General features: G+C 39.3%; 1 protein-coding gene across 1 annotated transcript in view; it reads left to right on the forward strand.

Annotated features, from left to right (window-relative positions):
• Positions 1-18,074, forward strand: part of ARHGAP15 (Rho GTPase activating protein 15) — a 604,723-nt gene that overhangs the window by 539,231 nt on the left and 47,418 nt on the right. Inside the window, exon 13 of the mRNA XM_059166761.1 lies at positions 5,184-5,289. Within this exon, the coding sequence (XP_059022744.1) occupies positions 5,184-5,289 (106 nt within the window). The remainder of the gene's footprint in view (positions 1-5,183; positions 5,290-18,074) is intronic.

An 18,074-nucleotide genomic window follows, 5' to 3' on the forward strand; every position in this document is an offset into this window, starting at 1 on the left:
AACATTCAGAAGCAGAAGAGTTGAGATATTGCTGACCTTTTTAAAGCAAAGGGCTACAGTGTCCTTTAAGAATTTCAGATAAATAGAATGAGTAGTGCTACCAATATATTGGCTGCTGCGAGAATTTTGTCTTTTCTTCCTCTGGGTGAACCTATATAACAAAGAAGAACTAATTCTGGAATATGACTTAACAACATGTGGTTAGAAAGAAGTTAAGAATAATAAATGCATGGATGGTAAGGCCAGAAAAGTCTCCAGGGATCACCAGGTCCAGAGTGCACTGTACTGCACAGAACTCTTTCCATCATTGTATAACTTTATCTTATCTCTTTGCAGAAAAGGCATTTGGTTGTAAATGTCCTTGTTTTAGTAGCAACATTTCATGCAGACAAATGTAAATGTAACTACCATAAACTATATTTTTTTAAAAAATGTGTCCTTAAAACCATGAATCAGGGCAAAACTATAAAGCCATACCCTTATCATATCATTAAAGGCTATTTCACACCATGTAAGAGCTGTAACTTCTCTAAGGAGCCTGGAGTTGTTTATGAAGAAGCTCATTTACAACAGAGCTTGGTGAGGTTTGAGATTATGGGGCCAAGTGGGTGAGCAATGGGCAGTAGGAAGATCATTTACTATTTTAATGATATGCATCTGCATTATATGTATTTTTGCGTAGACATTCTTTGCCACATAATGGTGGCAAAAAAAGAAAAGAAAAAGCACTGTGGGAGGATTTTGTGTGCAGTTAGAGCTGAAGTTATATTCACTGTTTAGAGACTGGCAAGGTGGCTAGGATATGGGTTGAGAGCTAAAACAGAGGTATTAAAAAGCATTCAGTAGATACAAAAATAAGTCATCAGGGAATGAAGTTAGGAGCAAGAGTGAGAGAAAGGGAGAAGAATTATGGAGTTCCCTATTATTAGAATTATTTTGTCTCACAATTTTCCTAAGAGATTCTCTAATTCTCCATGAGGAAAAACTTCTCCCCCTCCTTCAGGTCATAATGCAAAAAAGTCAGAGATAAGTCAGAGTCTTCTCAAAACTCTCAGTACTTCACAATAATGAGAAACCATATGCTGAAGGAGAAATATTAATAGAAAAATGCTGTCTTTCAGATGCTCAGTGAATCAATTGAAGACAGTTGACACATCTTTAGTAAGCTGTATATGAATCTTAGCTCATTAACCAGTCCTGTATTATGTATGCAGATTCCCATTCCTTATATGACACATCAATAAACCATATCTGAAAAAGTGTCATTTCGATTTTAATGTAACCAATTGTATTTTTAGATGTCCCTCCACTTAGAAGTGTTTGTGCTGATTTCCTGATTTCATAAGCTATGGAAAAATGGGTGTGGTATCGATTTGAATGGGAAACCACTGCCTTCCTATAACCTTTTCAAAGATTTTATTCTGATTATGTTGTAAGGAAAGCTAATTTCTCTTCCTTAATAATCTTTGAGATTTCTCTGAACCATTGTTCAGTTCCCCCTTCAGTACTGAAATATAACTTAGCCACAGACTTGTATGTACCACTATTCAATTGTGGAATTTCTCAAGTATGTGTGAAACTAGAGAAAGAGGGAAAAAAAAATATTCTTATAAAAAAGCCTTCATGTAGAATGTTTCTTATAAGCGGATATGGGAACCACCATAGACTTTTATAAGGATTCTTAAATATAACTGAACTGCTCACCAATCAGTCATCAGCTTCCGGTGATCGCAAAGTACCAAATGCATTGGGAAGTGTCAGGCTACCGTAGCAATTGAATTGTCACCCACGGGCACCAGCTCAGTTCCAGGATCAGCAACTACATTTGGAATGGTCACTGCAACCAGAGAGAATGCTCACTGCTGAAAATAAAAGGTGAACCAGACCCAGCATGGGCCTCAAAAAAGGTGAAGGGGAGGAAAAGGATGAATATTTACAGAGTATTTACTTTTCACTGGTCATTGTGCTAGGTATGTTACATACTATCTTGTTGAATCCATAAAACGGGCCTTTGAGATATTATTCAAAGAAAATGAGAACTTGTCCCAGACCACACAGCTAATAAAAAGCTGTTACAGAATTCAAACCAAGGTCTGTGTATTCCAATCCATGTTCATATCTTCCATTTACTCGCTAATACCTTATTCTTTTACTTAACCCGCTATATGCCAGGATAAGAGCTGTCTAGCTTTCTAGGAAAACTCCCAGCTAAATGGGAGAACTTGACAGGCATTCAAGCCATAGAAATACCATGTGAAATGTTGTATAAATAGAATGTCCTAAGTGCAATGCAACACAGAAGAGGGCAAAGGGACTCTGTCTAGGGAAGTTCGTTGTTCTCTTACCTAATGGTTAAACAAACTTTATTAAAGTTTTAATTCCTGCTCAAAATATTTGCAAATCCAAATATTTCCAATTAAGCAACCTCCAACCTTTCTTAAACCAGAGTCATATGTTCCCTAAAACTGAGGTTCGCTGGATGTAACTGTTTAAGACCACTCTCCACTTATCGTTTTTCAAACTTAATTTATGGCTGCTATCACTGTAATCTCCAGTGTTAACTGATCCCTTTTTTGGAGGCTTTGACATTGATCTGATCATTACTTTGGCAAGAGATTTCAGTGAAATTGGAAAGGTTTCCTCTCCTCTCCCAACATCATTTTTATTGTTTGAACCAAGTGGTTCACCAGCAACTCGGGTAAATTATACTAGTAACATCAGGCCAAACTATGCAGATTGTAACCACCTTGTGAATACTTAAATGTGTGTATATGTATTTGTATATTGTGTGCGTATATATATATATATATATATATATATATATTTTTTTTTTTTTTTTACATAGAATCAGTGGTGTGGGTATTAGTTTCAGATGACTAGATACAAAGTATCCATATAGCCCTAAGAAACTTTGCCCTGGACATCCTATACCAATTTCACTCTCATCTTTATTGAGTTGTATTACATATTTTCCCAAGTTGGTTATACCCCATAATATCCAACTGGTCCTATGAAGCATCACATTGTCTTAAACATCATTAAGCTACAAAGGGGCTTTCTACCCTTTTGACAGAAAGATTTTATCTGTTGTCTGCTATGATGTTGCAACTGGCTTTTCTTTTCCTTTCTCTTTCTTTTCTTTTCCTCTTTTTTTTTTTTTTAATTTCTCTCTCCCCCCGGCCCCCCATCACTTTCATTTGCAGTTGTCCAATCCATATTTTGTTGGAACTCTTCTAAGAATAACTGCAATTTTGAAAGCTCTGACTGTGGGAGGCATTATTTATAGGCCTTTGTGGTTTTGGGAGGAAGAAGAGAAGTTTCCAAGGCAGAGTTCTACTAGGAAGATTGCCCCCCACTCCGCTTTAGCCAAATACCATCTTTTGCAGGATATTTTCCTATAATTCCTTATTAAAAGTTTCTTTTGCAACAGTGTATTTTAAAACTGCCAGTTTCTGAACTAACTCTTTCTTCCCCACTATGTAAAGTTTATATACCAAGTAACAGGTGATAATGAATTGGGCTTTGGGGAGCATGTCGTATTAGGAATTAGGCTTTAGTATAAGAGACTTGTCTTCAAAATCTTCAGTACACTCTGGCTGATTTTCTTACGTTAAAGAAACTCAGAGACAGAGACTACAGGACTGGTCGGACTGCCCCACAGATTCAGGGACGTTCCTTTTAGTTGTATGTTCTACAACACATCCAGAAGGATGGCACACCATTCCATCTACATTCTGGGGAGCAGAGTAAACTGGCTACAGACTAAATCAGCTCCCTGCATAGGGCCTCACCAGAAGTTCCTTCTATCGCTTTGACCAAAGGCTTTTTGGCCAGACGTGGTCACATGGTCGCTCCAGCTGCCAAGGAGGCTGGGAAATGACCTCTTTTAGCCAAGTACCTTGCCATCCCCTCAACAATGTATTGTCTTGCTAAGGAAGGAGAGAATGAATATTGGGTGGGTGTGTACCTTATGTATTACCGCCGTACATAGTCTTTTCCAAAAGTGACCTCTTAAGGATCACTACAAGCTCTGTGCTAGAGGTTAGAGATAGAATCTAGAAAGGAAATGGACCCAAGTCAATGTATATAAAGTTTTTAAGTTCATTCAATAATTATAGTTCTAAGTCCTGGTTAAAATTATGGTGAGATGAATTCTCTAGGTGCTAAATAAATCGATTCTTATTATGCCATTCATGCCTATAAAGGCAAAAAGAAACAAAGTGAGGGAAAGAAATCTATGTGGTATGTAGTTTTAAACAACTTCTTATTTTTTAAAATGCATATGACTAGTTATTATGCTTTCAGTTTATATTTTTTGTGCTTTTTTTTTTTATTTCATAGCCAAAACAAAATGTGTTAGGGAGAAAAGACAACACATAGTAATAACAAAGATTATTTCCCCTTCCACAAAATCAAGTGAACAATAGAATATTGGTAATTGAATCACACTGTGTCCTCATCTGTTTGTTTCCCATTGCTGCTATAACGAATTATCACAAACTCAGTGGCTTCAGACCACATGAATTTTTTATCTTACATTCCTGGAGGTCTAAAGTCTGAAACCATCTTCACTGGGAAGACATAGAGGTGTTGGTAGCCCTGTGTTCCTTCTGGGGGGTTCTCCTTCCTTGCCTCTTCCAGTTACTAGAAGCTGTCTTACTACTATCACTCCTTAGCCCACGGCCTTTCATCACATAGCCATTTATCCTTGTGTTTACATTGCCACGTCATTTTTTTCTCTTTTCTTTTAACCACCTTTGTGATTATACTGGTGCCACTCAGATAATCCAGAATAATCTCCCCATCTCAGAGTCCCTAATTAAATCACTTCAGCAAAGTCCCTTTGGCCATAGAAGACAACATATTCACAGGTTTCAGAGATTAGGGCAAGGATGTCTTTGGAAAGCCATTCTTCACCTTACCCCATCTTTTAAAATAGTAAAGCATTTATTAAACTGATCCACTACCTGATCTTAACAAGATTATATCAAAGCCACACTGTTGCTCCTTCATATAGCTATGATCTACATCAGAGTTCAAATAAAGAAACTTCATGATAATGGTGTTGAATATACCTATTCTCTTTGGCTGCTGACTAAGTCTTTGTCCAAATTCTCCTAAGAAAATTCCTTCATGCAGTTATGAAATCTCATTCTTTTCCTTTTTTTTTTTTTTTTTTTCAGAAAAGCAAGACTACAACACAAGAATTGAAACTATAAAGACTCTTGTGCAAAAACTCCCTCCACCAAATCGTGACACCATGAAAATCCTGTTTGGACATCTAACTAAGTAAGTTGTAAGGGTTTCTGGTGGGATCCTCATATTCTCATTTTTTACATAAGCAAGTATTTAATTTCAAACCACTGAGACAAGATTTTCTAAAGGCATCTATCTCAAATTTTCCCCTTAGCTAATCTAAGTATTCTCACAGAAGCTGGAGAATGCACTAGAAGTAGGAAGGAGAACCTACAAAAGGAACTCCTAAAATAAGTTATTTTTTCTGTCTTTTCAAAGAGTAGATATTTGTTGATTCATTGTCATAACTTGACCCGGAGCCCTAGGGTGGACCATCTTTACTTTGTCATCTAGTATAAGGGAAGAGCATGAAATAATTCCTACATGAGAGTAAAACATAGCTTCATCATGTACAAAATGCTATGGCCACAAATAAGTTACTTACACTATCTGAGATTCAGTTTGCTCATTTGTAAAAGATTGATTCTGATTGATAAGGTGCTATTCATGTAAAAAGTTAAGATAAGAGTATGAAGGCAGAAAAAAACAAGACATGTAAAGGCCCAGGGGTCCACAGAACTTAATGTATTCAAAAAACAGAAAGCATGCCAGGATGGCTAAAGCTTAATGAACTAGGGTTGGTGGGGGTAGGAGTTAAGGTCATGGCTATTAGACTGACTGGTGTCAGATCACAAAGTTTCTTGTGGGCCTCATGGAGAGATTTCAATTGTATTCTAAGTACAATTACAAACCATAAAGAGTGCTAAATTGAGGGAGTATAAGAGATCACTCTGGCGGCCATGTGGAGAATGGATTCCAAAATGGAAGCAGGGAGATATACCTGTAAGGTGGCAACCATGGTGGTCCAGACCAGAGGCAATGATAGCTTATATGGAGTCCTTAAAGAGATTAACTGGTGACGGGTCAGGTTGGATCTGCTGCTGGTCAGAATGCAGTTGGAAAAGGAAAGGTGAAATCAAGCATGTGCCTTAGGGTTTGGGCTTAGGCAAGTGAAAAATGGCAGTACAACACAGATGGGTTGAATAGGAAGAGGAGACTGGAAAACTCCATTTTGGATGCATTAATTTTGAAATGAATGTTATTCAATTGCTCTCTGTTAGCACCTTCTTTAGATAAGGCAGAGTGCAATGTAAGCGATGAAGTTTTAGCTTTCACCATATACTTATAGTAACATTGAAGCCGGATAGAGTGTCAAATAGACTGGACAATTTTGCTTTTGTGAGACTTAACCTCCTTGATCACCCATTCCTTGGGTTAAATCATTCCTACAGATTGTTGAAATGATCCATTATGTGATTTTTTTTATCTGTGAATTTAATACATATAATTGTACACACAGAAAACTTAAGCAATAGTGGTGTTTATAGATTAAAAAGAGAAATTTGCCTATTGGTTACTCTTAGCCTTCTGAGGAGAAGTAACTAACATTTTTGTGTCCATGAGTATACACATATAAACATATGTATATATGACTGTTATTGCATTCAACTTTATCATACTGCACTGATGGCTCTGCAATATTTTGCAACTCACGGACAGTCTTCCATTTTATTAGACAGACTTACGTGACTCTCACTAATGATGACATGACATTCCATAGTGCGGGTAGTCCATAATTCGCTTGATCAGTCACTGCATTAGGGAACATGCTTTAATATAATCCGTCATATTAGTTTCTTTCTTATTTACCCCAGAGGAGAATGTGTGCCAAAGTTCAGACCATCCCTTACTGCTAGAGTGTCCCTTCTTATCACCTCCATACACTGGCTATAATGGGAAACCTAGTGTGACTTAGTGAGAGGAACTTGATTGGACTTTAAGGAAACAAAGAGAAAGCTCTAGAGTCAAATCCCTGTTCTATACTCCTTTTATGATCTCAAGAACATAAAATCAGATTAAATAATATCAATCATACCTTGTGGTCATGAGAATTAAATGAGATAATGCATATAAAATGCCTGGCACAAGGTAAGCATTCCTCAAATGTAAATTCTTTTCCCATAGGATCCAGATATATCATGAAAGAGGTTTCAGATTACGAGTACATACTGGAGTGCTTATGCTAGTAACTTTAACTGGACAAAGTCATAAAACAAATGGAAAAGTATACTCTTTAATGCTATGTAGTACTTAGTCTTGGAGATCTTGAGAAATATCCATTACTCGGTCTCAATTATTCCTGTTTTTTCCCCCAACTGAACAAACAGTTATAAAAGTGAAGAAACTTAGAGTCAGCTAAATCCGCCTTCGAAAAAAATAAAACACACAGATGAAAATCCATCCAATTAAGAACCTTGGCAGGATGAGAATTGTCCACCTTCAGGCCACGCTGTCCCATTATTATACCACCTTCACTGCATTCACATCACACGATATTTCATTACAAATGAGGAGAAAAGTGTTCCTTGCTAGTCACCAACCTTTCTGGAGTGGTGTGACCATATTCCGCCCTGCACTGATTTATAAACTGGGTTTAATTATGCACAAGTGTGTGCACATGATTATATCTTGTTCATCATGTTTTGCTAAGTTTTTTGATAAACAGCCAATTGTGGCATGTCATGAAAGCTGAGAAGACTAAATAAGAAGATTGTTTAATAGGAATTTTAAAATATTCATGTTTGAAAGAATCATTAGAATGTTTTCCTTAGTCCTGATGCATTTGGTAGTTCTTCACAAAATGTACCGTCAACACTTGTATGTAGTGTTTATTTCAAGTTGTTGCAAATATATATATTTTGAAGTTTGTTTAGTGAGGGTCAGGGAATGTAATGAAGTGCCAGAAATTCCACTTGACCTACGTACTCTGTAGCCAACAGAAGAGAACTCCATTTTTGCACAGCACTGAATTAAACGTTCCCTTGAAAGCAGAGCAACTACCAACTGAGAAAGCTCAATACAGCCCAATTGGACTACAGGGTGGATGTCTATCCTGTCAGCAAAAACCAGAAATTGTAAAGGGCTGTGAATCCATTAAGCATAAGATTACACAATGGCTACCGGGCTGAATAGTCTGAGTCCAGGGTCCTCATTCTTGATCAAACTCAAGGTCAAGTTCTATACTTCTGCTGTGATAACATGAGACCAGAAACTCAGAATAAGCTATCATCTCAAAATGCCATCAACCAGAAACCTTTATTAATAGCCACTTTCACAAAATGACATTACAGTGATAAGTACTGTAAGGTCCTGTAGTACCTTCTGAATCATCACATAAATGGCAAGTTCTATCTCTATAAAATATGTGTCAAGTGCATTTTCCTTTAGCCTGCTTCTTTGGAAAGGCAGAGAGGCAAAGTGAAGATGAAGTTAATGAGGAAGGAGGACCTAGAAAGATAAGGTTTAGTTGCTGATGGGCAGTAGTTAGAGATAAAAAGCCAGGCAAAGGAGTTACACAAGCAATAGAGAACCACTGAAACTTTATCTACGGGACACGTGTATGATGTGCTCAGTGTTTATGGAAGTAGTCCAACAACAGAGTGTAGGGTGAACAAGATAGAAGGAGAAAAGAACCCAGGAGGCCACATGGGAGTTGTGGTTGTATTAGAGTGATGAACATCAGATGGAAAGACATGGCCTAAATCTTGAGAATTTTCAGAGGAAAATCCCATGCAATGTTTATCTCTCTCATTTCTTTATCCCCATATCCAATCAGCCATGGAGTTAAGTCTCGGGTTTCAATGCTGGGTGCTTGTGAGAATAGTCCCTCGGACAATAGTAATAGTAATAGTAATAATGATACAAAAAGAGTGTACAAGGGTGCATACTTCTTTTCTTTATTATGAAAATACAGAGGAAAAGGAAGATGAGGTTATTGAAAACTAATCAAATAGGATGAAGCCCATTCTGTTGAATATATATTGAATTAAACCCTTTATATGCTGCTAGTTAAGATGTACCAACCGGCATGATGGGAAAGCCATATATGCAATATATCTCAAGAATAAAAACCTTTCAAATCTTCCTATCTTTTGAGCCAGTCATCTTAAGTAATGTGGAGGCAGTTTCACATGCAGGTAAAGTTACTTATGACAGTTCTATTTGCACTGGCAAAACCTTGGGAATAACCTAAGTGTCCAGTGATAAGGAAGGTTATATAGACCATGATGCATCATATCAGCTTAGTGAAATGTAGTTCATAGATAATGGGTTTTTTTTCCTTAATTTGGAGATGAGTTAAAGTCAGGGGTACAATTTTTATGTAATCAAAAAGAGTATAACTCAATATGTAGGAAACTTGTGCGTCTGGAAAAGACTAAAAATTTTTGTTGAGATGTCAATATTTCTCTCTTAGAGGCATTAAGTTATGAGAGTTTTTCCCCATGTGTTGCTTCTGCTCGCCTAATAATGGGATAGAAGGCAATATTGGGGTTAAGAAAACAGGTAAAGAGGGTAGGCTTTGAAGTTAGGCAGACCTGAATGTGAGTCTTGTCTCTGCTATTTGTGGAAGGTATGACTTCAAACAAATCACCTCTAAGCTTTCATTTTCTCATCTGTAAAATGGAGGTCATAATAGAACCTATTTCTCTGGTGAGGAGTAAGTGAATAGTGTTTAAAAAGAGTCTCACACAGTACCTATCACTTGCTGTGTTCTAAATAAACATTATACATCAGCATATATCATTTTTATAGGGAAAGAGAGAGAGGATAATTTTTTAGTAAAATAAATGTAGGAGGGATTATTGAAGCTGGGTCTACAAATTTCCTGGCTTCCAGAAGATTTTTTATTTCATCACAGAATCTTTTTCTGAAACCTGAGTCCCCACACAGGCCTGACTCACCCAGTTTCCTCTAGTTCCAGTGAGGCTAATTTCACCTGTTTGACCAACCGTATGACATCCCACACCAGGCCCAATCCCGTGTGAAATGCCCAGACCAACTCTACACTGTCCTTAACTCTCCATCAACCTGATCTGCATCTTGACCCATGTTCGCAGTTCACACTACTTTTACCATTGAAGTGGTAGCTCGCTACGGTCGTCTGCTCTACCTCAAGTCTCAGGCCGGTGTGAGGAGTTTGGAGATAGGGCACAGGTCTACTCTGCTTCTTGTCCAGAGCCTCCCCTGTTACAGCAGTTTCCTAAAAGACAGATCTCTTGCCTTGTAGTCTTACTTATCATATGATTCTCACAGTGAGAATTTCCTGCCAGACAGCACAGCACACTGCCTTCGTGGGAGCCTGGGAAGTGAGACACATTGAAGCATGGAGGGCCTTATCCTGTGCCTCCAACAGCCTGTGTAAACACTCCTAGAATCCTATCAACTATATATCTACCTGATATGCGGTACTGGTCTTTTGAAGTTCTGGCATTCCAGTTGCCATTACCATGAGTAAGGTGCTCTAGCAATGGCTGCAGTCTTTCCCCACAGCTTTATTTCCAGGATAAAAAAAATACATGAAACGTACAGCAGAAAATTTAGAAGTAAATACAAAAAGTATTCCCACCAAGCTAAACTGAACTCATTTGCCGGATTAACTTTGTGGCATGAGTTTTGGAAGCCAAAACAATCTCACATTTTTGAGTGAAGGAGCACATTAAAAAACATTCAGTTCCCACGTAGGGATGCATTGTTCAGAGAAAGTCAGAATGTCTTAGAAATGGGTGGCTGCTAGAAATGACTAATGCCATTCACTGATTTTCAAAAATAGTTTTGGAAGAATATATTTGCTGCAGACTTGGGACGCCAATAAATATTCTTATAGGAGGCTTGTGCTTTGTAAAATAGGTTGAAAAGAAAGCTAAAAAATCTTCCCTGTTGCATTGACTCTAAGAAAATCACCCAGCTGTTCATAGAATTCCAAGGTGAAGGAATGATATGGCTGAATAGACAAATCTCATGGAAACATGCCAGTTGAATGCCTTGTTGAAAGGCAAAACTGTTGGGCTGTGGCTATTTTGTGAGAGTAAACTGATATTTAAAGCCTCTCTGTGGTCTTCATGGGTGTTAAATAAAATATTCTACAAGAGCATGTCAGAAGCAACTCCAAGGATGATGACCTAGAAATGTAAGTGTTGCATGAGGAAACAATGGTAAGGAAATAATTCAACCACCCTGACTTTAAAATGGCACAGTGAGCACTTCTGATATGGCCAGGGGGGTGGGGGGGGGGGGTGGATGACACATGGCTAAGGAATGAACTTGAAAGCCCATGAGTTCTTATCCTTCTCTCTGGTCTTCAAGAGCAATGGCTGGTGAAGCTCTCTGCCTCCCATCAAGGCCTCCGAGTACTCAGCTGTGGTGTGCTTTGGAGCACGCTATGTTTTTCTGTCCTGTCTTCTGGCACTCCACCCTTTTTCTGTACACTTTGGTCGCTCACCCAACCATAATACCTGATAGCCAATGACTTGCAGGCCATGGGTATTTTTACTGGAAAATGAGGAACCTGTACAAATTGCTATTTTCTCTTTTCTCTCTTTTTCCTTTTCCGTGTGTGTGTGTGTGTGTGTGTGTTTTTACCCCTGAGGGACAAAGGCTGCAAGTCGTTTGAAATAAGCCAGAAGTCTAATAGCTCCTTTGCTTGTGTATTTGAAATGGCACCCTAATCACTTTGAAGAGCTAATGTACTTCCTATGGGTCTGAAATATCTCAACTGGACTCCCGTGGCAGAATTTGGCCTGGTAGTTAAGAAAATTAATTACTCTGATCGTGAGGATGAAGCAATAGTTCCCAACTCCCTGTAGTAATCATTAAAATGTCATCTACTTAGGAGACATCTTGGCACAGGATTTATAAGGTTTGTGAGCTGGGGACTAAGGTTCAATGATCCTTCCAGTGGTGGATCCTTGTTTTGGAGGAAGGCTTTGGGAGATAAGGTTTTTAAGACAGCAGTGAAATTATTACTTTAGATCTTTTAATTTAACATTTGAATGGTAACATTAGCCACTGAATAATAGGAAACAAAACAAAACTTAAAATGACTACTGCTCATTTGTCACTGTGTTCTCTGTGGTTAGTGGTGGTCCATCCCATGGGGGTATTTCCCTTATAAGAGGTACATTTTTTAAGTTGTCCCATCCTTCTCCACTATGAAACTTGGCCTTCTACCTAATGGAAAGAACCAGGGATCTGGAATCAAAAGACATAGGCTCAAGTCCCAACCTCAGCCCTTAGAAACTATAACATTAAGAAAACCTTTTAATGTCTTTAACCCTCCCTTTCGGTCATGTGTGAAATAGGTTGAATAAATTCACACTTATGAAAATGTTTGTCAGCTGTGAAATCCTGTCTATTCCTTTAGAAAGTCTTAAATGAGTTCCCACTATATTCCAGGTACTGGACTGGGTCATAGGTTGGCCAAGTATGGTCTGCTCTTGAGCTACATACAGCTTGCTTCCTGTTTTTATTTTTAAAAAAAAGTATTATTGGGGTGTCTGGGTGGCTCAGTGGGTTGAAGCCTCTGCCTTCAACTCAGGTCATGGTCCCAGGGTCCTGGGATCTAGCCCCGCATTGGGTTCTCTGCTCAGCAGGGAGCCTGCTTCCTCCTCTCTCTCTATGCCTGCCTCTCTGCCTACTTGTGATCTTTGTCTGTCAAATAAATAAATAAAATCTTTTTTAAAAAAAGTATTATTGAAACACACACACACACATTTGTATATTGCCAATGGCTATTTTCATGCTATAATGGCAAGAGTTAAATAGTTGTGACAAGTTGCACAAGGCCAAAAATATTTACTATCTGACCCTTTACAGAAAAAGTTTGTCCCTCAACTCAATGTTAGAGGCATAAGGAGGATTCCAACCCTCGCTTCTTCTATGGTCTCCTGGCATAGATAAATTAGACAACAATTGCAATAAATATGGTGCAAAATTGCAAGACGTTTTGAGAGCCCCATGCAGGAGCTGGAATTTAGTCTAGAGAAACCAAAGAATGCCTCCCAGAGGAGATGGCACAGGCTCTCTGTAAAGATGTCGGTTTGGCAACAGTAGGTCGGCTACGAGCAGAGACCAGGTACCAAGACGTGTGGATGAGGAGAACTACGGTGTGGTGAAGAAAGAGTGAGTCCTCTGGCATGGTTAGAGGATTAGCAAGCATAAAAGAAGTAACAGAACATAAGCCCAGAATATAGTGAGCTACAGCTAGCCTGCTAGCTAACAGGCTTTGTTGAGAAATGTGAAATTCATTCTTTAGACATTAGGTAAATCATGGAAGGTTCAGAAGCAAGGAGATAAGATGATGCGATTTCTATTTATAAAGATCACAGTCTTTGGAAGGGGGAAGGATAGCCTGTAGGAAGGCAACACTAGAGATAGTGAAACCAGTCGTGAGGGCACAAGCTAGAGATCCCAACTAAAGAGGTGATGGGAGGAACAAGCACCTGGGATGGATGCAAGAGGCACAGAGGAGGTGAAATCAGCAGGATATGCTCACCAAGGGTATGCAAGAAGTTAGTTAGGAAGAAGGAGGATTCCCAGGTTTGGGGCTAGCTGAGTGATGAGACGCTCAACTCATATAAAGGAAAAGTGTAAAATTAGAGGCAGGAAAGAAGTTGAAAGTTTGGAGATGCGATGTGGGATTCTTGATACTTCACTAGCGAATTCCATTTGAGGATAAATAGTATCTGTTGGAAATGCAGGGAAGGTGATCCCAATCACCTGGGATCTAGGTATGAATTTGGGAGTCATCAGTTTAAAGGCAGAATGGGGTAAGGTCACAAATAACCCCAAGGGACAGTGTGAAGCCAGAAGAGAGCTGAGGACAGTCTCCTGGGGTTGTCTAACATTGAAAGAGTGGTCGGAGGAAGACGCTGGGGTAAGAGTCTGAAAGTGGCATGCATGGTGATAGAAAATTTGGCAAAAACAGAGGCATTATATTTTGTGGCTGACATTATTACTTCTACACAGGGGACCTGGTAAATTCTCATAGTAATAGGACATCAGGCAGAATTTCTGGTAATATCTGCTACTGTTCTATCCTTCACCCTTTGGTTCTTGAGAAATCATGGGAGTAAATATAAAAGCCAAGCAGGGAAAAAATGTTATCCTATAGCATAATCAGGTCCTGAAAAATACTGATAAAGATGGGCATTATAAAGAACTGAACAGGTTCCCTCTGCCATTACATCCTAGTTTCCAGGAGGGCAGCAATTTGTGTCACTTGGATCCCTGCTATTTTCTCAGAGCTGAGTACAGAGTCCCAGACGTTATAGATCCTCAGTCATTTCTGTTGAACAAACGGGATCACATGACTTCACTGAACGAGAAGATAATAATCAAATAGCCCGTAATGGTTCCAATTAAGATCAGCTGGAACCTTGCCGGCTTGGTAAAGTGTAGTCTAGAACCAGGGAATATTCCATTTTGATAGTATTGTTTAGTAACCTGCTCCTCTCAAGTGTCTCTCTCCTCATCTGGTATTTACCTTTTCATCATGATGAAGAGAAAAGCAGCTTTAACTGCAAGAGAAGCAATATTAATATTAAGATCGCATGTTAAGAGACCCTGAGTACAATGAATGAGTGGTCAAAGAGGCTTCCCCTGCTGAGGGAGGCTTGGTCAGGGAATGCGTGAGTGCCCGTCAGGGTTGGAGTCTATGAGGTTATTTGTCTGCAGTCTAGGGTGAGTTTCCAGTGCTGCTGATTTCTTAATCGTCTGGGATTTGTAACAGATCTTCAGATAGAAAAACTTCTTCATTTCATATCTTCTATCATTGCTCCCACCACAAAACTAAAGCATCTTTATCACTCCTGTCTCCTACCAATCCAACCACCCTATCCATCGTTGGTTCCAGATCCACTATTGACTTCCTACCACCTGGAATTAATGAGCACTAGGTGAAGCCAATGAACAAAAATGATCTTGGTTACAAAAGTTTGCCCTCTGCTATGAAGTATATAAAAATTTTGATTCCCCTGTTTAACGGAGCAGATACGGCAAACTTCAAAGTGGAAGGGAGGGGAAAAAAAAGCAACCAGACCTCAAGTCACCTGATTTCCAGTCCACTAGACCACACTCTGCTTTCTTGCCAATACCAATACTCAAATGTGTTTCCAGGGAAGAAGGAATGGTAAAACAAAGAGTGAGAAAGACCAGCCAGCTATGATAGAGGCACAGGCCTATCCTTCGAATTCCCTTTTCTTAATTGAACACCAGCTATAATCCCAGCTCTTTAAATAAAATTACCTAATTAGTAAATTGACATATTTATATAAGGGGTTTTCTGGCTGGCTGTTCTCTCTCTTCCCCCACCCCCTTCTCGTCTTCCTCCCTCTCTCCTTCTCTCCCTGTAACACATTGCTTTCCACCCAAAAAGCACCAGGGAAACTTGATTTCTGGGGTTCTTTTTAAAAACAATTTCCAAATCCACGTTCATTAATGCTGCGTGTGTGTGTGCGCGCGCACGCAGCCTTAGAGAAAGCACGTTCTTTTAAAAGGCAGTGATGGTTCTGCCTTTTACCACCTTCTTTCTCCTCTTTAAATGGAAAGCACTGAACCCAGATGCCCAGCCACGGAAGATATTCTTCCAGAAGCAGCATCTGGCTTCCTGGCAAGCCCTTCAGGCAAGTTGTTTGGGGAGCTTTGCAGTTGTCTCTCGGTCTGTCACGTGTATCAGAGACCGTGGCCTCTCTGGCTGGCATGTCCAGGCAGCTGCCAATTCCTTTCAGTTCACCTTTAATTCTGAGAACAAGCTCCCTCATTTTCATTTCTTACCGGACTTGTTTTTTTTCTCCCCACTGCCTATACGAACTCTAGGACAAGACGGGTTTCTCTTTGCTGTCTGCCTGTCAACTTCCTTTGCAGGCCTCTGTCTTTTGAACCTGAGTAAAATCCTTAGCCATTTAATACTACATTCAAAGAGGTGACTTTAAATAATATTTCATAGCCACTTCTTGTCAGCATAGCTCCTTGTAAACTGTGGGGTCATTCCCTGAAAAGAAAAGCAAAACATTCCATTGGAGTAATTTATTCTGGTCTGTACACAAGACATGAAAGTATTCTTGACATTTGTGTATTATTTGGTTAAATCATGTTGGCTCCCCACATCCTTGTCACACCATGAACAAAAGAGCATCGCAGGACTGGAAAACATGAGGCAACACGGCAGCATTACAAATAGCACCTGCTTCCAGATACTAAATTTTTTAAAGTAGCTTCATTTTTTTTTACCTGTATATTTTTTGTTTTTTTTTGTTTGTTTTTTTTTGTTTGTTTGTTTTGTTTTGTTTTACTTGCTAAGGATTCTGTGGGTTTTTTTTTTTTTTTTTTTTTTTTTATGGATAACTGTTAAGAACACAGAGTCCGATGGTAGCCCACGCACGAGGAAGCCGTGACAAGGTGCTGACAAGTCCAGCAGCAGTACCCAGAATGCAGAGGAGAAAGCAGAAATTAGAGCTGCAGGGTGACATCCAGGAATAGTTAACACAGGGTAGCTGCACATTTCCATGTTGTTGGATTTTTTTTTCCCCCTCATGCAAGAAAAAGTGCAGATTATATATGAGATTTCTGATCTCAGGACTGTATTGTCTAGGCTCAGAAAAGATGGGACTTAGCAGTGGACAGGAGGAAATCTCAGCCAGTAATAATAATTGGTCTGTGGTCAGTGGCAGACTCGACCTACCCTTGACTTCGAAGAGGTGCACACCTGAAATCATGGGCTTAACTGGAATAAGAGTGCTTGGGGATCAAGGAAATGAAATTAGGGGCTGTTTGGATCAGGACTTTGGGAAAATCTCCTTTGAAACCACTGGTATGACAGTAGAGCTCAAATTTAAGATTAGAATTTTTAAGTCTGTTTTATCTCTGCCTCAGTGACATTTTTGGGACTATAATTTTTTCCTCGGGTGAATTTGTTAGTGTTCACAAAGGAGATTGAAAGTCATGCAGAACTTAGAAACTTTATCCTAAATATTGCCCCTTATGTAGAAATGACTGTGTCTCACTACCAGTAATCTCTTCTCTTGTATCATATTCACATTCTTTTTAACCAGGCTATTTTCTCTAGCATTTTCCCCCTCCCCACCCCCCATGCCTTTCCTCCCTTATCTCATCATCATCCTTAAATTCTTTCTCCCATTCCCCTCACTCTGAGAACTCTCTTTCCTCTCATGCTCTGTTGCCTACATCCATCCCCCATTTATTCATGACACACAATAGTTCCATATCGAGGAACTATCGTGAGAGAGTGGAACTGGAAATGAGAACAATTTTATGAGGATGACAATCAGCCGCTAGATGCAGTGCAGTTATTCAGCTGTGATGTCTCCCTCCCTGCCCCCGCGAAGTTCAGTTCCCTCACCTCACTCTCAAACGCCCAACTTTGTGGCTCCAGCCCCTCCTCTTCTCGCGAGACTGGCAAACCAGCCTGTCTTTATAGGGATTCTGTTAGCCTACCCATCTGTTTGAGGAAACCTCTGTTCTTTTATTTCTCACTTGCAAAGAGACAAGTAGAACACTCAGGGACAGAGCCATAGCAAGGAGTAGGCAAGACACAGGTGCTGGCACCCTGGCACTAATAACACTTTTTTTCCTGCTCTCCGTGAACTGACAGTCAGCATACACCTCTTAATAAATAATTTTCCTTCATCAGTTTTTTCACTCCATTCATTTCCCTCATCAATTAATTCCTTGATTTCCCATCATGTTTGGGGAAAAAAGAAATGATCTCTGCTGTAAAGGACTGTTTATCTAATTAATTTATGTCTCTATGTTTGGACATCAGAACAAATTTCCTCACACAGTGAAAAGATATACAAAGTGATCTTTTACCTAAATCTGATTTTCCCCCATTTGAACCCCTCTCCCTTCTATTAGCAATTATTTTACATCCCAGAAAAATTCTACTGTTAAAAACACAACTCTTCTCCAATGAGAGCATGACT

Source organism: Mustela lutreola, chromosome 3 (genome assembly GCF_030435805.1).
Source record: "Mustela lutreola isolate mMusLut2 chromosome 3, mMusLut2.pri, whole genome shotgun sequence".
NCBI lineage: Eukaryota > Metazoa > Chordata > Mammalia > Carnivora > Mustelidae > Mustela > Mustela lutreola.